The 22,457-nt window shown below is 45.8% G+C and overlaps 1 protein-coding gene across 5 annotated transcripts in view; it reads left to right on the top strand.

Moving 5' to 3' along the window:
• Positions 1-22,457, top strand: part of TCAF2 (TRPM8 channel associated factor 2) — a 23,754-nt gene extending 1,297 nt beyond the window's left edge. For 3 of the 5 annotated variants that reach the window (XM_064720987.1, XM_064721004.1, XM_064720996.1), the window contains 8 exons: positions 7,027-7,145; positions 7,950-8,583; positions 11,606-12,576; positions 14,481-14,575; positions 15,526-15,739; positions 17,276-17,515; positions 19,335-19,672; positions 21,229-22,457. In XM_064720987.1, coding sequence (XP_064577057.1) covers positions 7,967-8,583; positions 11,606-12,576; positions 14,481-14,575; positions 15,526-15,739; positions 17,276-17,515; positions 19,335-19,672; positions 21,229-21,474 — 2,721 coding nt within the window. In that variant the 5' untranslated portion in view covers positions 7,027-7,145; positions 7,950-7,966 and the 3' untranslated portion in view covers positions 21,475-22,457. The remainder of the gene's footprint in view (positions 1-7,026; positions 7,146-7,949; positions 8,584-11,605; positions 12,577-14,480; positions 14,576-15,525; positions 15,740-17,275; positions 17,516-19,334; positions 19,673-21,228) is intronic. The other 2 variants (XM_064721016.1, XM_064721009.1) reach the window with 1 other exon arrangement.

The raw sequence follows: 22,457 nt of genomic DNA, 5'->3' as shown, positions 1-22,457 counted from the left end.
CCGTCCCCAGGCGCTTCCAGTACAAATCCCTGGAGTGGGAGCTTGCTCTGTGAGGAGGGGACAGGCTGCGTCTGACCTGAGCGGGGCTGCTCTGTGCCAACGTAAAGCTGCGTCTGTGCCTGGTACACGGCAGCTCCAGCACCCTGAGGTCGCCTCTGCCGGTTCCAAGGAAAAGGAGCAGCAAAAGAGACTAAAAGAACCTGTAGTTACTCTGGCAGCTGGGTGTAAACTGCAAAATCTACAGGTTTCCCCTGAGAAAGAACATGCTTTTCAACCCCAGGCAAACGTACACTTTAGTTGACTTTCAATCTGAGTAAGAAGGGAGAAGGCAGAGGAGGGAGAGGATTGTGGTTTCTGCGTGCATTTGGTCTAGAAATTTCTAGCTGTTCGCAATTTGCAATTTAACATGGATGAGTTATTTGATTGCAGATTAGATCTGTAGGAGGTACAAAGCTGGTTCTGTGCATAGACTCTGGACCTTGATACACTGAGGAACACGGAGAGAAGCATCTAAGTTGGTTCTAGTCCAGCAGGTCTAGCAGGTCTTGTTGCAGGAGGCACAGCAAAAACACAGGAGATAATTCTTCATCTAATGAGTCTGTAGGGTGCTAAATTTACAGTCTCCAGTCAGCATTAGCACACAAGTTCTCCTACGCTCTCAATCCATCTGACATCTTTTTTTTCATCTACTTCTAATAATAAACCAGCTATGTGTTGGTTTAAAATAAATCTTTGCAGGTCATTCTGTCTTACGCTTGGCAATGAAGTTTCTGCTTGGTACTGGTACTTTTTCAGCTGCATGTTTTCTACTTCATAATCCAGCATTTGGAAATTGCAGTATGTGTAATTGGTGCCAAATTATCTACAACTGCCAAACATGCTAGAACCAACTTTGATGAAGTGATAAGTAGTAGAAAGGAAAGGAGATCTTTTAGTGGAGATCATTTACAGATCATATTTCCAGCCATCCCCTAGTTTTCAACATAGCAGTGCAAGCCCTTACATAAGTAATTTAAACCAAGTACTGCAAGTTATGTTCCTTAGTAACTTTCCAAAGATTGTTTGGATACTGTTTGAGGGTGTCCCTGACAGGCTGTATGTGGAGGGCTTTATGGAAAAGGAGACAGAGACAGCAGCAAAAGAACAGCGGGATGATGTCAATGCCATAATGCTTCCAGTAGGGTGTGCATGGAGGGATGGCACGTCAGAACAGTCTCTTGTCAAGCCTCTTCTAATTGCTTGCTTATAGTACCACAGCATTGTAAAGGCACCTCATGTCAGGCCTGCTCTCAGAAGACACAAAGGAAAGAGTTCAGAACTTGATGGGTACGCTTAGGTGAAGGGAAAATGAAAATTTTGGCTATAGCTTTCAGGCAGAGCGGAAGACAAGTGAGATGATTGCCTAAGGCATCCAAGAACATTCCAAGCAGTAAAATGTCCTGAAAAAACAACAAATTCCAGCAAGAGTCTGGAGCAACCTCCCAGGACATGAAGCCAACCTAAAGCTGATCAGCAACATGCTAGATTTAGGAATAGGTTTATGTCAAGACTTGCTGAAGGTAACAAGGCTTGGACTTAAAACATAGAAGATGCCATAGGGCACCACAGCTCAGACATAGCTTTATCAACAGGTCCTGCACAGGCAAGGGTGGGACTCAAGGTGGCTTAAAGCCCATCGGGAAGGGAGGACCTGTCACGGGGTTGGCTTCCCAGGCGTGCCATGGCTGGACTCACTGCGCTGTGTGGGGTGATCAAAGCCCCACCCTGACACGCTGTGGCCTGGAAGTTCACATGCCCAGCTCTGTTGATGATGCTGGCATGGCAGACTCCCGGAACCGGGAAAAGAAGTGAGGAATGCGTGTCTGTACAAGCTCCAAGATGACATTTTGAGATAATGGCAAACACAGTAACCAAAAAAGGAATGACCCTATTACTTTGTGATTGGAACAGGAACTGAAACCGCACTCATCAAGAGTGCTGGGTTTGTGCTTGATTGGCTTGAAAGGGCTGAGCACGGGGTGTAAGAAAGGAATAAAGGCAGAAGCCACACACTCTGTGTTGACTGGCACTGGCCACCAGCTGGCAGGTGGACAGACAGCCAGACATCAGCAGGGACACCCTGATGCCACCTGCCAGGGAACACAAAATCCAGCCCAGCATGGCTTGAGTGTGGTGAAGACCTTCCTGGGGAAGCTAGTATGGATAAGATAGCTCATACACCATGGGCAACAGCAGTAATTTGTACACCTATGTTATTTGAAGTAAGGCTTTAAAACATTGATTGATTTTTACAAAGGATTAAGTAAACTTATTCATTTTTTTTTTTTACTTGGCATACATTTCTTCAGAGGGATTGTTTGGTTGCTGTTGAAATCCAAGGACACCCCAGAGACTCATCTGTTTGTGTGTCACACTTATACTTAGCTGAATGTGACTTAATAGATCAGGGACAGCTTTAATTATTTCTGCTTGCTGCATTATAAAAAATAGTGGTGATAAGGAGGAAGCAATGCTCAGTTTATGGATTTGCACATTTTTTTTGTTGCAATAAGCAGTGCTGCCATTGAAGTCCACAATAGAGGACAAATCTTCATCAGTCTGACCCTGCACTTGAATTTTGTGTGACATGTCAGTGATAGATTATTAAGCTGCCTGTCACCTGAGTTATGTCCTGCCTGTTCTTCAGTCTCAGCTTCACTGAGCTGTCCCAGTATCCCTGCTTTCCCTTGCTCTCCAACAGGATATAGCACATAAGTTCCGTGCCATCCTTTTGGTTTGGGAGGGATAGAATTGTTGTTTTTCCATATTCATGACCGCGTCACTGCGGACTGCAGTGGATTGACACGGCCTGCACACAAAGACCATCAGACCTCTCTCTTTTCTGCTCTTTTTCGACTGAAAGGGGCGGTGTTCACTCATCCCCTGCTTTACAACCGAGCAACATTTACAGGGGAGGGATCTGAGCTGTTACACAGCAGGCATGCAAATGAGACTCAACCCTTCCAGCGCCAGGCTGGAAAGGGCTCTGTGTCTGCATTTCCCGGGGATTTCTGCGCTGCTCAGCTCCCTGTTCACCCACAGATGTCAATGCTTTTCTAAAATTACAGACTGTAGGACTTACAACTAGGCAAGGTCTCATTTTTAAAAAATTGTTCTCTAGTAAGGTTATTTCTTCTGTGCTTCTGTACCTTGATTTCTATTATTTGGTGATTTCATCTATGTGATATATGCTGTCCTTTTTAGATCCCAGGTAAATATTTTCAAAAAGACTAAACAGCACTTGTTTCTATAGGCATTTCTTCTGATTCAGTGTATTCCTGTCTTCACCAATTATAGCTCATTAGCTAACTTCCAACTCACAGAAATTTAGTCGAATGAATTATAGTTAAGATGTTATATACCTTTCCAAATGCACTGATCATGTTTAATCAGTTGGTTTCCTTTTGTTCTTTCCTTGCCTTGAAAGTACTTAAGATTACTGGACAAATGTATGTTTAGACATTCTGATTTTCTACTTCTTTGCATCTCATTAGCCAGTGAGTGTACCATAACACTGGTGTGCATAGTAACACCACCAGAAAGGATGGGCGATTCATGTTGTTTTTTTCCTCAAACCACTGCAACATTTTACTAGGCTTGGAAATTGTAATGTTTTATAATCTATTGCTCTGAAGTGCCACATGAAAATAATACCAAGAACACATGGTAATCGCCTGATTCTGCAGCACTTTTACTAAAAAATTATATTTTTTTAGACTTCATCAATTTTCAGTATGTTTCCTAATAATTCTTAGGCCTGTTATTGTTAAAAATAAATACCTGCAGTAGCTTCCTTTGGTGATTGCTATCTTGATCTAATTTTAGAGTTCTCCTTAATTTGCAACCTAATCTACTTTTTCTTTGTCTCTCCTTCCTTTAGACATATTTAACTTTGTTTTTTCTACTTTTATTATGTAACTCTAGACAGGTTTTCTTAATGTAATTTTTTCCTATTTTCATGTTTCCCATGCAAGTTTTCTTGCTTGGCTTCCTCCCACTCCCCATCCCTTTTCTCTGGCTGTGTCAGAAGGTCAGATTGGATGTTTGGGCTGTTACAGTGTCTCATTACTGTTGCCATAAAAAATTTCTTCCTTATAGCCAAATCTGGGAAATCCAAATCTACCCTCTTTCAGTTTAAAACCTTGTTGCTGATGAACAGATAATGAAAATAAGTATTTTTGTGTCTTCAGCAAATGCTGAACATCATAATTCCTCTCCTTGATCAATTTGTTGATAAAGATGAGAAGAAGCAAGAGTCCACCAATTCCTTACTGCTTACAGACTTTGCAGTATTGCTGATTTTTAGTTACTGTGCAGACAGCTAGATTGCAAATCTGAAAGAGAGGAAAGACTGGAAAACCCATGGGCCCACCCTAATGAGGAAGAACAACCAAATCCCTAGAAATGGAGTGTCCCACTTGCTTAGGCTTCCCTGTGTTGTTAACAGGTGAAACATCTCAGTGTCTGTCTTGCCTCCTTTGTCCTATACTTCACAGATACTGCACAATCCCATAATTTTTACTCATGGAGGTCCTCCCGTGTTTTGTAGGGACCTTGAAGACTTGCCCGAAAGTGACTGACCACTTAACACACAAAATTTATTCCCATATTCACCCTCAGAACTTGCCCAGGTCCTCTATCTCACAGATACTCTTCCTGAGTGGATCAAGGGGTATTCCTTCCTTTGAATCATATCTCTTTTGCCTGTGTGTGGTGGCTTTTGGACAGCAGATGATGGAATCTTAAGTTTGCATTTAATGAAACCCCATTACCTTCCCATCACATTTTTGTCCCTTTTCCAGAGACAGAAGAAAGACTGGGATAGATTTAGTCCTCTGGCAGGGCTTATAAATGTTTGCTCCAATACCTACTCTCACAGTATTCTCAGCTTTGTAGGGAGTAGGAACTCTCTGGAGGTGAGAGGTGGAATGTGCATTAGGGAAGACAAGGAATTCAGAATCTTTGTCTTAGGACACTGTCATGGAGAATTTTTGCTTCCACATTAAGAGAGGACGCAGCTAGGAGCCAAGATCTTCCTTCGGTATGGGCCCAGGTCTAGTGGATTTTTCCTCCTAACTGATGTGAGAGACAGCCAGCTCAGTCTTCTGCAGCTTCCTTCAATTCTTGTTAGACATGTATGTTCTCTGTTCCTGCTGAGTTTTCTCCCTTCTCTCTCTAGATAGAGGAGATCATCTGTAGTTGTGTCTGCTTGGGGGCTAATATGTGCACTTCTTCCCTCCACTCTGAAATGCTTCACACAATTTAAATGGAAAAATTGTGATTACATAGGAATTGGGAATTCTCTTATATGGTCTCAATTGCTTTCAGTCAAGAGAGTTAACATCCTTTCCAAAACAGCCACTCCTTGTTCTGGATAAATACCAGGGAGCAGGAGTGTTCCTAGGTTGAGAGCGTAGGATGTTAGCTTTCAGATCCTGTGATAAGAAAGGTGGGGACTAAGAAGTTTGCTGATCTTACATCAAACTTAGTCCTGTGGTTTGTCCCCATGTAGAATAACTGAGGGACAATCCCAAGCACAAATACAGCCTGGATGGAGAATTAATTGAGAGCAGCCCTGCTAAGGAGGACTTGAGGGTGTTGGTTTGACCAGGAGTCCGACATGACCTAGCAATGTACATTCACAGCCTAGAAAACCAACTGTGCCTTGGGCTGCATCCAGAGCAGCATGAACAGCAGGGCAAGGGAGGGAATTCTGCTCCTCTGCTCTTGTGAGATCCTGCCTGGGGTGGTGCATCCAGCTCTGGGGTTCCTAGTAGAAGGAAAACACAGACCTCTTGGAACAAGTCCAGAGGAGGCCGCCGAGATGATCAGGTGGCTGGAAAACCTCTCTTATGGAGACTGAGAGAGTTGGGGTTGTTCAGACTGGAGCAGGCTCCAGGAGCACCTTAGAGCCCCTTCCAGCACCTAAAAGGGGCTACAAGAGAGCTAGAGAGGGACTTTTTACAAGGGCATGCAGTGACAGGACAAGGGGGAAGGCCTTGAAAAAGGGCAGGTTTAGATTAGACATTAGGAAGAAATTCTCTACCGAGGATGGTAGGACAGTGGCACAGGTTGCCCAGAGAAGCTGTGGATGCCCCATGCCTGGAAGAGTTCAATGTCAGATTGAATGGGGCTTTGAGCATCTTTTCCAGTGGAAGGTGTCCCTGCCCGTGGCAAAAGGTTTGAAACTAGATGTTCTTTTAAGTCCTTTTCCAACCCAAACCATTCAGCAGTTGTGATTCTATAGCTTCATATGAGTTGCTGAAACTATCTAATGGCTTTTCCTCTTCCTTGCACCATGGTCAGTGTGTCAGTATAGGTACTTTAGTATCAAATCCACAGAAATCACCAAAACACCCCTCAGTATTTTGCAAGGCTGCGTTACTGCTTTGCTGCATGCTTTGTAGTAAAACACCCTAAAGCACTTAGACCTTGTATTTGCCTTTACATGTAGGGCTTCTTCAAACCCAGCAACAAAAAGCTGAGATTCAGACTAAGTCAGCAATCAAGCGCTTTGTTACTAGGCATTGTGGTTTTTATCCCATGTTAATCCCATGTTAAATTGACTCAAGAATCAGCTTTGACTCATGAATCATATGCAAGACAATAGAGGAGTCCTATGATAGTTTTGGTGAAAAACAGCACTTCCAGGCATGACCACAGAGGATAAGTGATACTGTCATTCTAGATCAGGTTGCTGTTTCTAAGCACCCTGGGGCTTCTGACAAATCCAGATCAAGGATGCAGCTTCTCCAGGACTTGCCATTTTCCTGTGTTTGGATGACAAGGGTTTACTTTCAGTTGTGAAGTGTGTGTGAAGCCTGGTGTTGGCAAGGGATGCTGCCAGGGAAAGGTTCACGCCCCTTCAGAGCAGCTCCTTCCCTTGCTGTAGGTGTTGTGCTCAGTCACTCTTCTGAATCCTGAATGACACAAGCTGGGTGGGACTGGGTCAGAGTCTCATACCTCAAAGCCTTCCTGTTTGCACAGCCACAGCTGCCCCAGATCAGCAGAAGACAACTTCAGGACAAAGCTGAGCCAAACTTTGAAACCGAGGGAGCCTTAACAGAGCAGTGTCACTCACAGACCTCGAAGGGCTTGGCATCGAGGTCAGTACACTCTCCTTACTTCACAGGTGGGAAAACAGATGAAACAAAGCTATGGGAAAGAGAAATTATTTTATTGAGATTTAAAACTGTTTGGATCAGGGAACTAGGTCATTAATCTCCTGTGCCCAGACATGCTCTCATGGGTACTATGTGCTTTAAACTCACAGTTATTGCAGTGAAGCTGGTCATCTCTATAATTTTTGCTGACTTCGCTCTCCCTCACAGCACCTCCTAATACTAAGCACAGGCTTATGGTGCTAAAGTGGAGGTAGAAAAGTACAACATGTTGCAGCAGCAGCATGTAGCTCTGTACCTATCCAATTAGGAGCTAAAATGTGAATGGCATGTTTGAATTATATTGTGCATTGTGTTGATACAGCTTTTTCATTTTCTGGCTGTTCCTGTGTAAACCACCTCTACCATACAAGTTCCTAGTAGACTTCCTGGAGCTTCTGGCACTCTCTCTCTTCAAATAAATTGTTAATGGGACAGTGAATACCTTTATTTCCCTGTTTTCCTCTCTGGTGCATAGCAGAATTTGTTGAAACAGTCATTTTGTCTCCCTAATCATGGTATACTTGTCACTTCTATTTAAATATGTAAATAGTGTGAAAACAAAGCTAAAACAAGGGAACAAACAAACAAAATGACAAACAAACCGAATCTCCAAAAAAGTATCCACAAATCTGACTCCTCTTTGTTTGGAGTTCCTACTAGCCAACAAAAAAATTGCTCCAGGGGGTTGTCACAGTTTTCTTTTTTGCTGAACTTTACTGTAATGGAGGTTGTTCTTCTCTCCACCAGACAGGAGTGTCCTGGAGATGAAACCCTGCGCTACCTACGAGCAGTTAGTGGATGGTGTCGGGCCGTGGGACTTCACTGGAGGTTTTGTTCCCTGTGAGCTGCTCCTTGTTGGAGAGGACGCCTTCCCTGTGCTCCTGAGCGCCAAGAAGCAGGTCCTGATTGCGGTCTCACAGTATGGCAAGGGCCGGATGGTGGTCGTTTCCCATGAAGGAATCCTGAAGAGCCCCAAGTTCTCCCAGTTCCTCAGGAATGCTATGGGGTGGCTCAAGCCTTGCCCGGAGGCCGTGGTTGGGGTTCATCCTCGGCTGGATTCCCCGTCCCAGGTGCTGCTCGAGGCTGGCACCCGAGTGCAGGTGGAGGCAAAGCCCAGCCCATCCATGGGGGTGTTCTGTATGGATGCCTATGACAGCTCCCAGGCCAGAGGCATCGTGGACTTTGTCAAAGGGGGTGGGGGGCTGCTTGTTGGAGGTCAAGCCTGGTACTGGGCGAGTCAACACGGCAAGGAGAAGGTGCTGTTCGAATTCCCTGGGAACCAGGTGACCAGCGTGGCTGGCGTGTACTTCACAGGAAACACCGTGGAAAAAGGCGTCTTCAAAGTGGCCAGGAAGATTCCCAAGATCCCATTAGTTGTCCCGTGAGTACCTGAGTTGGCCTCTCTTTAAAGCAGCAGTTAGGTTATGTGGGTGAGTTGTTTGTAGAAGATTTGGGAGGTGAGGGTGATGGTAAATGCTGGTTCTTTAATAACCAGCATGGAATTGTTGCCTTCCAATTTAAAGAGGACCATTCTTTGCAATTGGAAAGAATGCTGTCATCAACTGCTTCCAGGGCAGCAGGACCAGGCCCAGGGAATCCATGCTCAGAGAAGGAAATGAGAGGAGGCATCTTTTAGAACAGCCTGCTTGATCAAGTGTATCTGAGTGAAATGCAGCAAAACAGGGATAGGAGGAGGAACTCCTCTCCCTCTCCCCACACATCCCTACATTCAGGGCAACTTCCCCACAGCTGTAAACCATGTTGGAGATGAAACAGCAGGACAGCTCTCTGGGCCAGGCTCTGGCTGACATCTGCCAAACCTGTTTAGCCTGTTCCTTGCAGCAATTTCCTTCTGCAGGTAAGCCCCTGGAGCTGGCCAGAGCTGAGGCTGGGTGCCGCCTCCCTTCTCAGCTTCTAAAACAGGCTGTGGGCAAGAAATCTCAGTTTGTTTGGGATTCCAGCCTGGCTCTTTGGGTTCTGGATTATCAGGTGTAAAACTCAGGGCTCAAATAGCACAATTGACCAGGCATTGGAGACCTGGATGTTGCCCTGCTTTCTTCCTCCCCTTGCCAGTGGCTGTGCCTTTCTCCTGCCACTTACTGCTAAGTTACATAAGGGACAGCAGGTTCTCCAAGGGGCATTAGTGCTGCTGCACTTCCTCTGTGTGGCCGCTTCATTTCACTGTAGTGAGAGCCACAGCAATTACAGTAAAACTCCCTGCAAGTCTTTCCTTCACAGCCTTTTCCTTGTGGATGTAGAATGCTAAATGTCTAATATTTTCAAACAATTAATGGGATCTGATGCTTTCTGTTGTTTTCTGGTAAAGGTAGTAGAGAGCTCTGCTGTTTAATTTAGTGAAATGCTTAGGGCACAGCTAACAAATCAGGTTTCTTAATTAAAATTTGCTGCTTGCTTCATGTCACCACCTGCACTGCAAAAGCACATTCCCACTGCTTCATGCACAAGGCATGGAAGAGGGAAAGGGGTGGGGATTTCAGCAGAAAAATTACATCACAATTAACAAGACTTCAAATGGTAACTAAGGGTGAATTACACCTTGTTGAGGTTGTTTTTGTGGGGCTTTTGTTTGAATCCAGAGGCACAGAGAAATTTAGATCTCCAATTTCTGTGTAACGCAACAGCTCTGTACATCTGGGTCTTGCCAGATTTGTGTGCAGAGAATCAGGCTTCAGTCTGAGACAAGAGCTGTGCCATATGCTTTGGACACATGCTCTGTGTAACAAAGGGTCTCAGTAAAGTAATAACCAAAGAAGAGCTGCAGATTTAATTCCTGTCCTACGGGCATGAGGAAGGGCAGCGTCATTTATTCTCACTGAGTTGGCAGCAATGGCCATGTAGCAACAGATCCTTCACAGGTGTTGGGGGAAAACTGTTTGGCAGAACCAGGGGAAAGTGTACACAAAGCAAATGAGAGTAATTCAGCCTTGCACAGGCTAATCTCTTTTTATTGTGGACACTGACAATATGACATGTAATGTGAGGTGTATGTGTTAAGGCTCTAATTCAATTTCCAGTCATTCATGATTTGTCTAGCTGTGTGTCTGCCTGTCTGTGTAGCCCATCTGTCCCAGCACCCCTTTCTTCAGTTCTCAGCAGTGGCTGAGCTTGGGAAAAGTACAGAAATCTTTCGGGCTCGCCTAGTTCATTAAGCCTAGGGTGGGGCAAATAGAGGAAGTTTCTCTTAGAGGAGATATGCTGGTTCCCACATTATGCGCAGTTTAAATGTGCAGTTTAAAAAACTATGAGGGGTCTGATTTTTTAATTTCTGCAATGTATTTAGATTTTCAAGTGGGTCTTCAAAGACAGAGGTCTAGAAGCTTCCTTTTGACCTATTTATTCCAATTTTTAAATGAGTGCTGAGATTCCTACAGATTTGCTTGGCTGTAACAACTGAGGCTTTAAAAGGAGAAAAATGAGGCATTGATGGATTTTTTTATTTTTTTTTTTAATGGAAGAACTGACAGATTGATGTCCTGGGATGAAGGAGAAAGAAGAGGCAAGGATGGCCACTGAGAATAGCTCAGTTGGTTAGAACGTGGTGCTACTAATAGTGTCAAGGAGGGGAGTTTGATCCCTATATGGACCACTCACTTAAGAGTTGGACTCAGTGATCTTTCCAACTCAGAATATTCCGTGTGTCCTGGTTCAGGGCAAATATTGAAGAGAACCCCCAGAGGGGCTCCTCTAGGACAGCAGATTCAATTGGCCCCTACCCCCAACCAGTCTGGGAGAAAATACCTCCTTGGAGAAAAGTGGGAAAAACCTGTTTATTAAACAATAAAACCTAAATAATATTGAACAGTAAAACCCCTTACTGCTCCCAAAGAGATGTCAAACTCAGAAAATCCCCTCCCCGGGTTGCAGCTCAGCTCACTCAGTCTCTGATCAGCCCCTCAGGCACTGGAAATGCCGCGGCCCAGGCCTGGCCCGGTGGGCCCAGGTGTGAGCTGCCGGTGCCCTGCTGGTGTTCAGGGCAGAGCAGCTTTGGACAGCTCCAGAGAAAGGGGGAAAACCCACAGGCCAGGGAACTTCTTTGCCTCATCTAGCTAAACTAACTAAAGACAAAAAAGAGCTCTGTCCCACTGTCTGTCCATCCGCAGACAGCACAGCCCAGGAGCAGGAGTGTGGAGGAGTGAGTGCAGTGTCTGAAAACAAACTACTCCTTCTCTGCTCCCTTCACTCTCTGCAACAAGTTCTAAAGGTGCAAATGTTATTATTCAGCATAAACAGAACAAGATGACTGGGGATAAAAGCATCATATAGTCAACCTAGGCCACTGTGAAATCAAGAAGAGAACTCCTTAAGTTTCAGCTATGGCTCCAGTCATTTTGTGCCAAGGGTTCTGGGCTGGGGGATAACCTGGACCTCTCTTGGTTCTGCAGGCACCAGGCCAACCTGAGCCGTGACGCTGAGTTTCTCCTGCGCGGTGTGCCAGAGCTGGATTTGGTGACGGGGGGCATTCCCTCCACCTTGCTGGTGCACGGAGCCCTGGCCTTCCCGCTGTGCCTGGACAGCTCCCAGCGCTGCCTCTTGGCTGCCGCACGCTACGGCCGCGGCCGCGTGGTGGTGGCCACCCATGAGGGCCAGCTGTTCTCCCCAAAGCTGGCCAGATTCGTGCTCAATGCTGTCTCCTGGCTGGATGCCGGCAGGAAGGGGCTGGTGGGGGTGGATCCTAGCCTGGAGAAGCTGTGTAGCCTGCTGTCTCAGGCAGAGGTGAAGTTGCAGGTGTCACAGCTGGCAGGTGACATGAGCGTGTACTGCTGCACTTCTTACGGTGACAAAGAAGCCGAGAGGATCCACGCTTTCGTGGCAGAGGGAGGTGGCCTGCTGGTGGGGGGCCAGGCCTGGTACTGGGCTTCCCAGAACTCTGGCAAAGCTGCTGTGGCAAAATATCCTGGCAACAGGATCCTGAACTGCTTTGGGCTGAGCATCCTGGGGCAGTGCGGCCAGGCAGCCAAGTACCCAGCCCTGGGGCCGGGGGAGCACTACCACTTCCGCAGGGCGCTCCTGCTCTTCAGCACGCAGCTGCAGGGACATCAGGAGCTCACGGAGCCCCTGAAGGGCTGGCTGCACCCCCTGGCAAAGGACTGCGCTGCCTTCCTGCACATCCCAGCCCGCGACTGCCCGGCGTACGCCTCGCTGCACCGCATCCTGACCAAAGTGCTCAAGAGGACTGGGATCCCGCAGGTCGGCAGGCACTGCCCGGTCAAGAGCAACTCCAAAGAGGCAGTGCTTCTGTGCATGGCGACTGAGCTGTCCCTCACCATGACAGACAGCGCTGCCCTGGTGCAGAAATCTGCTGCTGGGGTCTGTGCCTGCCCTGTCACTGTGGAAATCGATGGCACAAACCCAGGTGAGGAGTTATCTCTCTTCCTCTCAAGGCATCCTGTTGCTGGGATCACTGGGGTGCCTGCCCTCAGTGTGCCCGTGTCTGTGTATGCCTGTACATGGGCACAGATGGGCAATTTCACCTTGGCCTTCAGAGGAGACTGAGCTCAGTGCAGTGGCAGACAGGCTCCTTTTGTGGCCAGCCCTGATTTTAGCACCTGAAACACCCCATGGAAGTCCTGCTTCCTCCCAGTTGGTGCACAGGCACTGGCAGGAGAAGAACCCCCAGCAAGTGGTACTGCAGGGCACTTGCATGGCACAATGGTTTTGGCAAGAAAGCTTCTCTGAGAAGACCTGGACTCCACAGTGCAAGTTGCTGTTCCCATAGTTGTGCTGATACAGCCATCTATGGATCCATCCTACGGAGAAGTGGGAGTTAGAAACAAAAAGTTTATTTGTTATCTAGGTAATTTCAGCCTGAGTTATAGCACAGTCCCACAGCTTGGTGTATGAGCACAATGGAAGGAAGATCTGGTTTTGGGGGTGAAACAGGCTGGAAATATGGTGGGAACTTCTTGGGCTGACACCACATTGAAGCCAAAGTATTGAGTAAATACACCATAAATGATTTGTCTAAGCTTAGGCCTTGTATCTGTACCAGCTTGCTGAGATTCCTGCTTACAACTGATATGTTGAAACTCTGGGTTAAATTCCACTAGTAACTTTTGTCCCCTAGACAGAGTTTTTTTTATTAGAATATGATTTAGAGAATTTATTTCCAAATCATTACAATGAGATAAAGGAGGCTGTTCTGGAACAGCAATATCTGAGTGCAGTGGCTGTGCAGAGAGAAAAGTTGTAGAATAATTTCTCACTGGTTTTAATAATGAGTCAGGACAAAAGCAGAAAATACCCAGAATTTGTGTCATTTCACATAAATGAAAAAGAAAGAAAAGCTAGGAAACCCTGAGCACCATGTCAAAACTGCCTTTGGTACAAGTTCAGCAAAACCGAGATGAACTGGTAACACACTGTGATATAGTCTAATTTGCATTTTTCATTGGGTTAGGTTTTGCTTTACAAAACTGGTTCTGCTTTCATGGATGATGGGAAAGGTTGTAAATTGGGTGCTTAATGACAGGTCAGCTCTTTTTAGGACTTCTGGTGTTTTGATTGAAATATACCTAAGTAAACTTTATGTCAGAACTAGGGAGTGGGATCTGCCTGATCAGTACAGTAGAGATGGATCAGTTTTGCACTATAAATTCTGTAAATTGCAAGTGTTTAAAGAGATTTATGCTGAGGAGACTTGCATTTCCATGGGCAGGCTGTCTAGAAACATGCTGAATTGTAGTGGTACCCTTCTTACAGGTACACCTAGCACAGAATGATCTCTTGAGGCTTTTTCATCACTTCAGTCAGATAGAAATGACAATTCCTGTGGCTCCAGTTTGTGCTGGACCAGTCACTAAGGAAAAATGTGATGCCACTGTTAGTCTGTTATTTGGGAAATGTTTTATGATCATTACAACTTCAATTGTGTAATCCCACCATAGCTGGCGCCTCTTATGAGGTCTTGAGGATAAGAGCGTCTGAGTGTAGGAAATGTTGGGGTTTTGGCTTACTTTCTTTTTTTTTTTTTCCCTTCTCATTTTTAGAAGATACTACTAAGCACATTTAAACTTGGAATTTCCAGAAGTGTAAATCTGGATGGGCTTGCTTGCTAATGGTGTGATGATTTTGTTCATTTCTTTGAAACTGTATTTCTGACGAGATGGGTAAATGCGAGATGGTTCTGTGAGTGTAGAGCAAGGGAAAAGGAAAGGATGGAAGATTATTCTCCTGTTGCAACTTGAAATCTCCAGGATTTGTAATGGTCCAGACAAAGAAGGGCTTGACTGTTCAGGACTGTGTTCTGTTATCTTTTAGGAAAGACAGCCTGGAGGAGCACAGGACTGTACCTCCCCGAAGGGCACACAGCAGTGATAACCTGCCCTTGCCTGGTGGTCGGTGCGGGCCTGAAGGTGAACTCTCTCTGCTTGGCGTTGGTTTACACCGGTGTAATTGTCGGGTTAGAGCTCAAAAATAGCACGAGGAGGGGTTTTCTCCTTAATGGCTTTTTCTAACCTTTGCCGCCCTTTCCTACTGCTGCCACCCTGTGGCACTTTAAATGCTTTGTCATAATTTTTTCACCTTGTGTCCTTTCTCTTTTCTTTTGCCTTCCTCCCTCTCTGTGTGCTGGCGGGATAATTGAGTGTGGCTGCTGCTTGAGGGCTGTTGGTTTTGTTCTGTTATGGTGCAAAAAAACCTGATCAAGATGATTTTCAGGTCCAGGATAAGTTCTTGGGCCTTTCTGTGAACCAAACTTTATTCCATCTCTCCAGATCTCTCATAAATTCCTTTGACAGTGCTGTCACTGCTGCTCATGTAGATGTATCCAGATGAGACAGGCACTGTTACTTGGGATCCTGTTCTCTGCAAAATACAACAGAAGCAAATGCTTACCTGCTTGGGTATTTTTTGCAGTGACCTCCCTGAAGCAGCTGAAATGCAAAGTTAACTCAGGTGCTTCTGTCTGATCCTGCAGCCACGTGCTGTCTATTTTATTATAAGAGCTCTAAGGAGGAGGTGCAGTAAAAGAAGCTAGTCATGACCACATCTCTCCAAATGATGTTATAGGAAGTGCCTCTGACGCTGGGGAAGGGTGGAGGAATCATTAATGCAAGTGCAGTGCAGTGGAAGAAGTCACTGCAGGACTCTGACCTGCTGGTGAAGGATGCAATTGGGCCAGGAATACTTGAGCCAGGAATACTGGGAGAAGAACTGTTAGACTGAGCTAGGGACTAGGCTGGAGTCAGCAGGCTGCTTCTGTGTGCGTGCTCTGCAGGGACAGTGCTCAGTGGGTGCTGAGGTCAGTCTGCCAGCTCACACTGGCACACCTCGGACCAGCTGTTCCTACTCTTCTGCTTGCCAGGTGCAGGTTGGGTGTCACTCGGATGACCTCTCTGGAGCCAAGGAGCTGAAACGGGCACCAGTGGTAATCCGCACCTGTGATGTTGCCTGCCAGAAACAATCCGTTTCCTGCCTCTGGGGTGGCCTCATTTACATCATAGTACCAGCTAAGAGTGCACTGGGGAGCGTGCCCATCACGGTGGAAGGGGCAGTCAGAGCTCCTTTCTTCAAGCTGGGTAAGTTTGTTTACCTTGGTGCTTTTTGCCTGAGGGCTGCTCACAGATGTCGTTGTCCCAGTGACTGAAAGGAGAAGTGGTCCTGTGTTTAGGAAGGTCTTAGAAATGCTTGGATTTAGGAAAACCCAGATTTATTTTCCTTACTATGTTGTCCTCTGGGATTCCCATTTTTCTACTAATTTTTAAGAATGGTGGAAGGGAGGTCCCTTCCACCTTCCCTGATAGGAATCACCAACCTGTCAGCCTCAGCTCCGTGCCTGGAAAGTTCATGGAACAAACCCTCCTAGATGCTATGCTAAGGCACCTGGAGGACAGGGAGCTGATTTGGAACAGCCAGCACAGCTTCACCAAGGGCAAGTCCAAGAGAGATGGGGACAGACCCTTTAGCAGGACCTGTTGCAGTAGGACAAGGGGCAATGGTTTTAAACTAAAAGAAGCTCGATTCAGATTATGTATAAGGAAGAAATTTTTTACTATGAGGATGGTGGAATACTGAAACTACTTGCTCAAAGAAGTGATGATGGATGCTTTCCTTGAAACATTCAATGTCAAATTGGGCAAGGCTCTGAGCAACCTGATCTAGTTGAAGATGTCCCCCCTGGTCATAGCAAGAGGGTTGAAACAGATACCTTTAAGGTCCCTTCCATCCAAACTATTCTACAATTTATGAATCTCTGCTTCTGGGTTAGTCACTCTGAGCCTGCTAAGTGTCTGGGAGTAGGTGAAAGAGCTTTCACAAAATGGGCAGGGTTTGTCCACACCCACATTTCTTGGAGCTGGAGTTGTTATTTCTGATGGAAACCGTTGTGCTGGGGAGAGGCGGCGCGGCAAAGCATGCTTTGTGCTCTGCTTGCTTTACTGTGCCCTCATATGGCCATCTCTAGATCCTACAAGACATCTCTGATGAATTCCCCATGTTTCCAGCAGTCTTCTCTTCTCTTCTCTTCTCTTCTCTTCTCTTCTCTTCTCTTCTCTTCTCTTCTCTTCTCTTCTCTTCTCTTCTCTTCTCTTCTCTCTCTTCTCTTCTCTTCTCTTCTCTTCTCTTCTCTTCTCTTCTCTTCTCTTCTCTTCTCTTCTCTTCTCTTCTCTTCTCTTCTCTCTTCTCTTCTCTTCTCTTCTCTTCTCTTCTCTTCTCTTCTCTTCTCTTCTCTTCTCTTCTCTTCTCTTCTCTCTCTTTCAAACTGAACAGAGCCAGCATTATGTGAAACAGCAACTCTGCTGGACAAAAAGAAATGAGACACTGGAGAAACTTGATGCCTCTTGTTTTCTGATACAAAACAGTGATCTGTTCTTGCTATGCTACTCTGTTATATGCCAGTCCTTTTCTGTTCCCTACCTATTAAAGAGCCTGAGGAGGCTTCCCAAGAACAGATTGAGGACTGGCTATGTAACAGCCACCACCCACAGTCATGCAACTACCACATACTGTTTTCCAAGAAATATTCACGACCTGCTGTCTTTCTCTGAGCTTGACCTCTGTGAGCATGCTCAAAAGTCAGACTTGTGCTCAACTGATTTTCTGTGTTGTTTCTGTAGGGGAGACCTGTGAAAGGCAGTGGGAGGCCTGTATCCGGCACTACCCTGCTCCCTGGGCAGAGCTGGCTGTTGAGAATCTCATCCTGACGGTGCCTTCCGACAGCATCCGCCACATGGAGAGCCCACGGCCGCTGCTGACCCTGTGGGACAAGATCATGGTGGCCATAAGCACGTTGGCAGCCGTGCCAGCAAAGTTCCCAAGGCCAGAGAGGATTGTAACAGATGTCCAGATCTCATGTGGTGGGTACAATGCCATATGGCTTTCTCCAGAGCTAAGAGGCAAGTGGCCTCTAGCAGCAGTGTCTGCTCCTTCAAGGTTATTTTGCTAAAGCCAGACTGGAAACATATGTGAGGTGTTAAATGACTGTGACCCTTGCATAATTGTGAGCTGCTCCATCAGGGTGGAAATGTGGTAAGGCAGGGCTTGAAAAACATACTGACCTTTGCAGATGCCTCCCTGCTCTCAAAACTGGTGGTGTCTCCTCAGCTGTTCTCCTGTTGGGGTGTGTTACGATGCAGAGCTGCTGACTGCAGTGGCTTTAGCTCACATGCAGCTATCCATTCTCCCTCCTGAATGCACTGCAGAGCCAGTACAGCTGGGAAGCAGTGACCTGATTTCTATTTTCTCTCTGGCTCAGCCACAGGAGTGTTCTCATGTGTTCAGTGACAATTTTAAACCTCTGTGTGCCTACTTGCTGGAGGTGGGCTCCACAAAGGTTATTGTGGGCAAAGCTTAGCCTGAAAAGATGTGTGCCTGAGATGATGGTACACATCTGGAAGCAGATCCAGTGTTGCTGTCAAAGCCCAGCAGTGTGTATTTTTGCAGCTGATGTTACCCCACTCCAGCTTTTCCAGTTATGAACTGTGTGCCTTCAATCAAGAATCAAATTATATAGTAAACATGGAACTTTGCAATAAAAATTTTGCTCCGTTGTTTTTTAAAAAAAAAAAACCTTAAATTCATCCTGGTTAAATTCATCATCCCACAATGAGACCACAGCTTGGCATGAACCCTGATGCCCTAAACTTTTGCTAAGCTACAATGGAAATAATTTGTGGCACATCTTGGGAGTGTTAGGTTTTGCTGTGCTGAGCAAATGCCAGTTAAAAATATCATAGTCTACAGACATAAAATTTCTTTTGGCTTGGGTGGACGAAATGGTTTCACTCACATTTCTGGATCTGAACTTTTTGGGTGCTGGTGATGGCTAATTGCATATATCCCTCTTATTAAAAAAGAGAAAGCTCAAGATGTTCACTAGCTCCTGCAGAAACTAGTTCCAGACCATTCACCTTCTATGATCCCTAGTTCCTGCAGGAGGGGGATTGCCATTCCTGTTCATTCACCAGGCTCCCTCTGTGTAAAGGGCCGCTTACACCCTGCTACAACAGGTATTAGAATGTGGGGGCATTGCTCTTGAAGTTTTGGGAATCTTCCAGGAGGGCCAATTAGGGAAGAAGACACCAAAGAGGCAGAAGTAAACTCCCTTGCAGTGCATGTTTCTTGCCTAGGAACCTGCTGGGAGGTTGTTTTTGGAATAGCTATCCTGCAGGGCTAAGAACAGCCTTAAGTATAGCCAGGCTGTGTAGTCCTTAAGCATGACAGACTCACATGTTTTCCATGTGTCTCACCCAAGGAGTGCCATGGTGCTCAATCACATCATTGCATGGTTGCATTGGTGTCAACTGTGCTCAGCCTGTGGGGTTCAGGGGTGTTCTGGGCAATGGTCAGCCTCATCCTAAAACCTCTACCTCAGTCCAACCATGAGTGTACATTTATATATAAAAAGGGAAAGCAGGCAAAACTGCACTTAACTGATGGTTCAGTCCTGCCTTTACTTGTTAGACTGTTTAAGGGTCACTATCTGTTAGGGTGAAACGTGATGTATTTCCTTATGTCACACTGGGAAAAGTTGGTCATTTAAGGTAATAAAAAAGTGTTATTTGTGAAATGGAGGAAAGGCTCTAGAGAAATGAAAAAAAAATACAATAATCATTTGCATCTGAGAAGCACTGGGGTGAGCATGTAATGACGTGTTGCTCCCTGTCTGTCCTGTAGGCTGGATGCATGCTGGCTACCCCATCATGGGCCACCTGGATTCAGTGAAGGAGATGTTAGACGTGGAGCACATGCAAACTACTGGTCTTTGGGGTCCCATCCATGAGCTGGGACACAATCAACAGCAGCAGGCATGGGAGTTCCCCCCTCACACCACAGAGGCCACATGCAACCTCTGGTCTGTCTATGTTCATGAGGAGGTGCTGGGCATTCCCAGGCATGAGGCCCATCAGGCACTCAGGCTGCAGTGCCGCAAGGAAAGGATAGAAAGCTATCTGAAGAAAGGTGCTCAGCTAAAGGACTGGAATGTGTGGACTGCTCTGGAGACATATCTGCAGGTAACAGGGAAAATGTGTGTACGTTCTTAGTGGAGTCACTGAAGCCTCTGTCTGAGGGATGTCTGCAGCCTGCTGACTGTAGCTGTGGAGCCTTGATGTGTTTGATTACTGTCAGAGGGTTTATCTTGGGCCCAGAACGCACCTGAGAGGTAAAGAGGCAGAGTGCCTAAAGTTGAGGTCTCCTGAAGACCTTCCTTTGTCAGATTTGGGCTTAGCCACTCAGGGAGATAGCTCAGTGCAATGTACTAATCTTTCTCCCTGGAAGAGAAACAGGAACTGCTGCTTGTTATACAACATGGGAAAAGGAGGATCAAACTTGGGCCCAGCTCTTTAATCCACAGCAGATTTCCTGTGGGATGGTGGGCTAGTTGTCAAAAAACCTTGGCACTGTAAAGTGTCTAGAAGAGCCAGGCTTTGAACAGTCTCCTGGTGAGTTACATGGCCTTTTAAAAAACTCACAGAGAGGAGGGTGTTCATATCATCCAGTGCACTGAGTGGAGCCAGTGTAGTCCAGCAAGTGGCAAGAGGATGGGCTCAGCCTATCCTCCTGCACACGGAACTGGATCCCTCACTGTGGTCGAGACTCTAAAACATGAACCCTATCCTAGATTAAAGTGCATTCTCTTGGGAAGCATGCAAGAGAGATTCCCCCTATCCCTTAATCCTCCTAGAAACTATTAGCCTAATGGAGAGAGCACTCAGCCTGATTTTAACTGGGAACTGCAAAGCAGATGTCCATTATGGTGCTTAAGCTACTGACTGTTGTGAGATGAGTGTTCCTCAGCTCCCTTGTCTGAGAGCTCTCACATTTCATATGAGGAGAAGTATATTTACTGGAGGAGTATTGATCCTGACTTCTCCACATCCCAAATAAGCATCTGCATGGTCAAGCTGAAGAGTCATCCTCTGAGGATTTTTGGTGCAAACAATAACGAAATATTTATACTGAGGGGAACAGTTTTAAGGGGAGAAATTTTCCCACAATACCTTACCAGTTTGGCCGCTGCCTTGCTGCCTCACCCACGCTTGTAGGCTGGGATGTCTCATCTCCTGCCTGATTACTAACAGGACTGCTGGAATAAATGTGCGTGGAAGAACAGTTCTAATTCTGCAGCAGTAGTTTTTCTGTATGAACTCCTTTTGTTCTTACTCTTAAGCAAAGCATGCCCTGTTCATAATCTGTCCCTCCCCCTTTCTCAATACTTCTTGTTCTCCTGTGCCCCTTCTTTCCAGCTATTCTGTCAGTGTCCCCTCTGATACTGTTTTCACAAAGCAGCAGCTTATATAATAAATTACTGACACTTCTGGCTACTCCCAGTGTATCTTTGATCTCTGTTTGTTTTGGGAGATCAGTGTAATGAGGAGGTGTTTTTCTGTACTTTAGTGCTGTTAGTTATGCTCTGAAGCCTGAAAAGCCTAGATGCTTTCATCTAAATTTGCATTCATTTTAAAAGACACTGCAGAAGCCCCGTGGAATTTTCTACTATGTGTAACACAGGAATAATGCCAGTGAAATGATAACTTAACTGTTTGTACACTGTATTGTTTTTCATCAGCTGCAGGAAGGGTTTGGTTGGGACCCCTTCACCCATCTCTTCTCTGACTACCAGAAAATCTCCAAGATCCCAAAAGACAACACTTCTAAGATGAACCTGTGGGCACAGAAGTTTTCTCAGCAGGTGAATAAGAATTTGGCTCCATTCTTTACAGCCTGGGGATGGCCTATCAAGAAAGAACTGTCTGTGGAACTGTCCTCTCTACCCAGCTGGGAACAGGACCCAATGAGGTCCTATAGACCATGAAGGAAAACTACCTAAATCTTGGTTCTTATACTAGCTATGGCCTATCTTTATCTCCATGCGTATCTACATGATAGCTCACTATGTGCTTGGATTTATGCTGGATTCTTCAGCTTCTTGCTGCAAGTGGAGGCCAGGCCCAACAGAAATTCAACAGGGATTAGCAGATCAGCAACCACCTAAGCTATCTTGTGAAGGGCTAAATAATCAGTGGGCTTTGTTCCCGGTGCTTCACCTCAGGAAGAATGTAGTTCTGAGCGGATTTAGTTCCTACAGAGCCTTTCTCTGATGAAATGGAAGTTTTCTGGGTGGAGCAGTCCCTGGACCATGGGAATAGATATCTTTAAAGCAAATATTAGCCTCCACAACATTGTATTCTTAATATAATCTCAGTAACATGAGATTTTCACAATTATTTTTGTTACCCTAAAATCCCTAATTTTTAATTCCTGTTATTATGCAGAATTTCACAGCACCTGTTGTGAAAGCGGCCTTATAATGCATATATACAGGCTATATAATGCATAATTGATACTGAAATGCTGTAGATTTCTCCCTACATTCTATGTAGGAAGATTCTATGACTGTGTGACCCAGCGTCCATCTTTATGTGAACAAGTCAATTATAAGTTTTAGATGTCCTTCCATAGCCTGACAGCAAGATACATGCCAATGAAGAGGAGAGAGTGGAAACAGGGAGGTGACTTCATTGTAGTCAGTAAAGGCTTAGCTCGTGGACTCATCCAAGGTTAAAATCCAGGCACTGACCTGACAGCCTGAGGGAGCAGGGAGAAGGAAGACAACAGTTCATCAAGACAGAGGACCAGCCTTTTCAAGGTGCAACAAAAGTTCATGTTACTCCCAGCTCTTTCATAATTGCTCAGCTATTCTGGGTTTTGGCAAGCATGTTAATGCTTAGCCTAAAAGCTCGCTAGTCCCAGCCTATTCCTTATGTATCAGTAATAAATAAAAAATATCACTGTACA

This window comes from Zonotrichia leucophrys, chromosome 1 (genome assembly GCF_028769735.1).
Source record: "Zonotrichia leucophrys gambelii isolate GWCS_2022_RI chromosome 1, RI_Zleu_2.0, whole genome shotgun sequence".
Lineage (NCBI taxonomy): Eukaryota > Metazoa > Chordata > Aves > Passeriformes > Passerellidae > Zonotrichia > Zonotrichia leucophrys.
The sequence above is the reverse complement of the archived record's forward strand: the minus strand, read 5'-3'. Positions and strand labels throughout refer to the sequence as shown.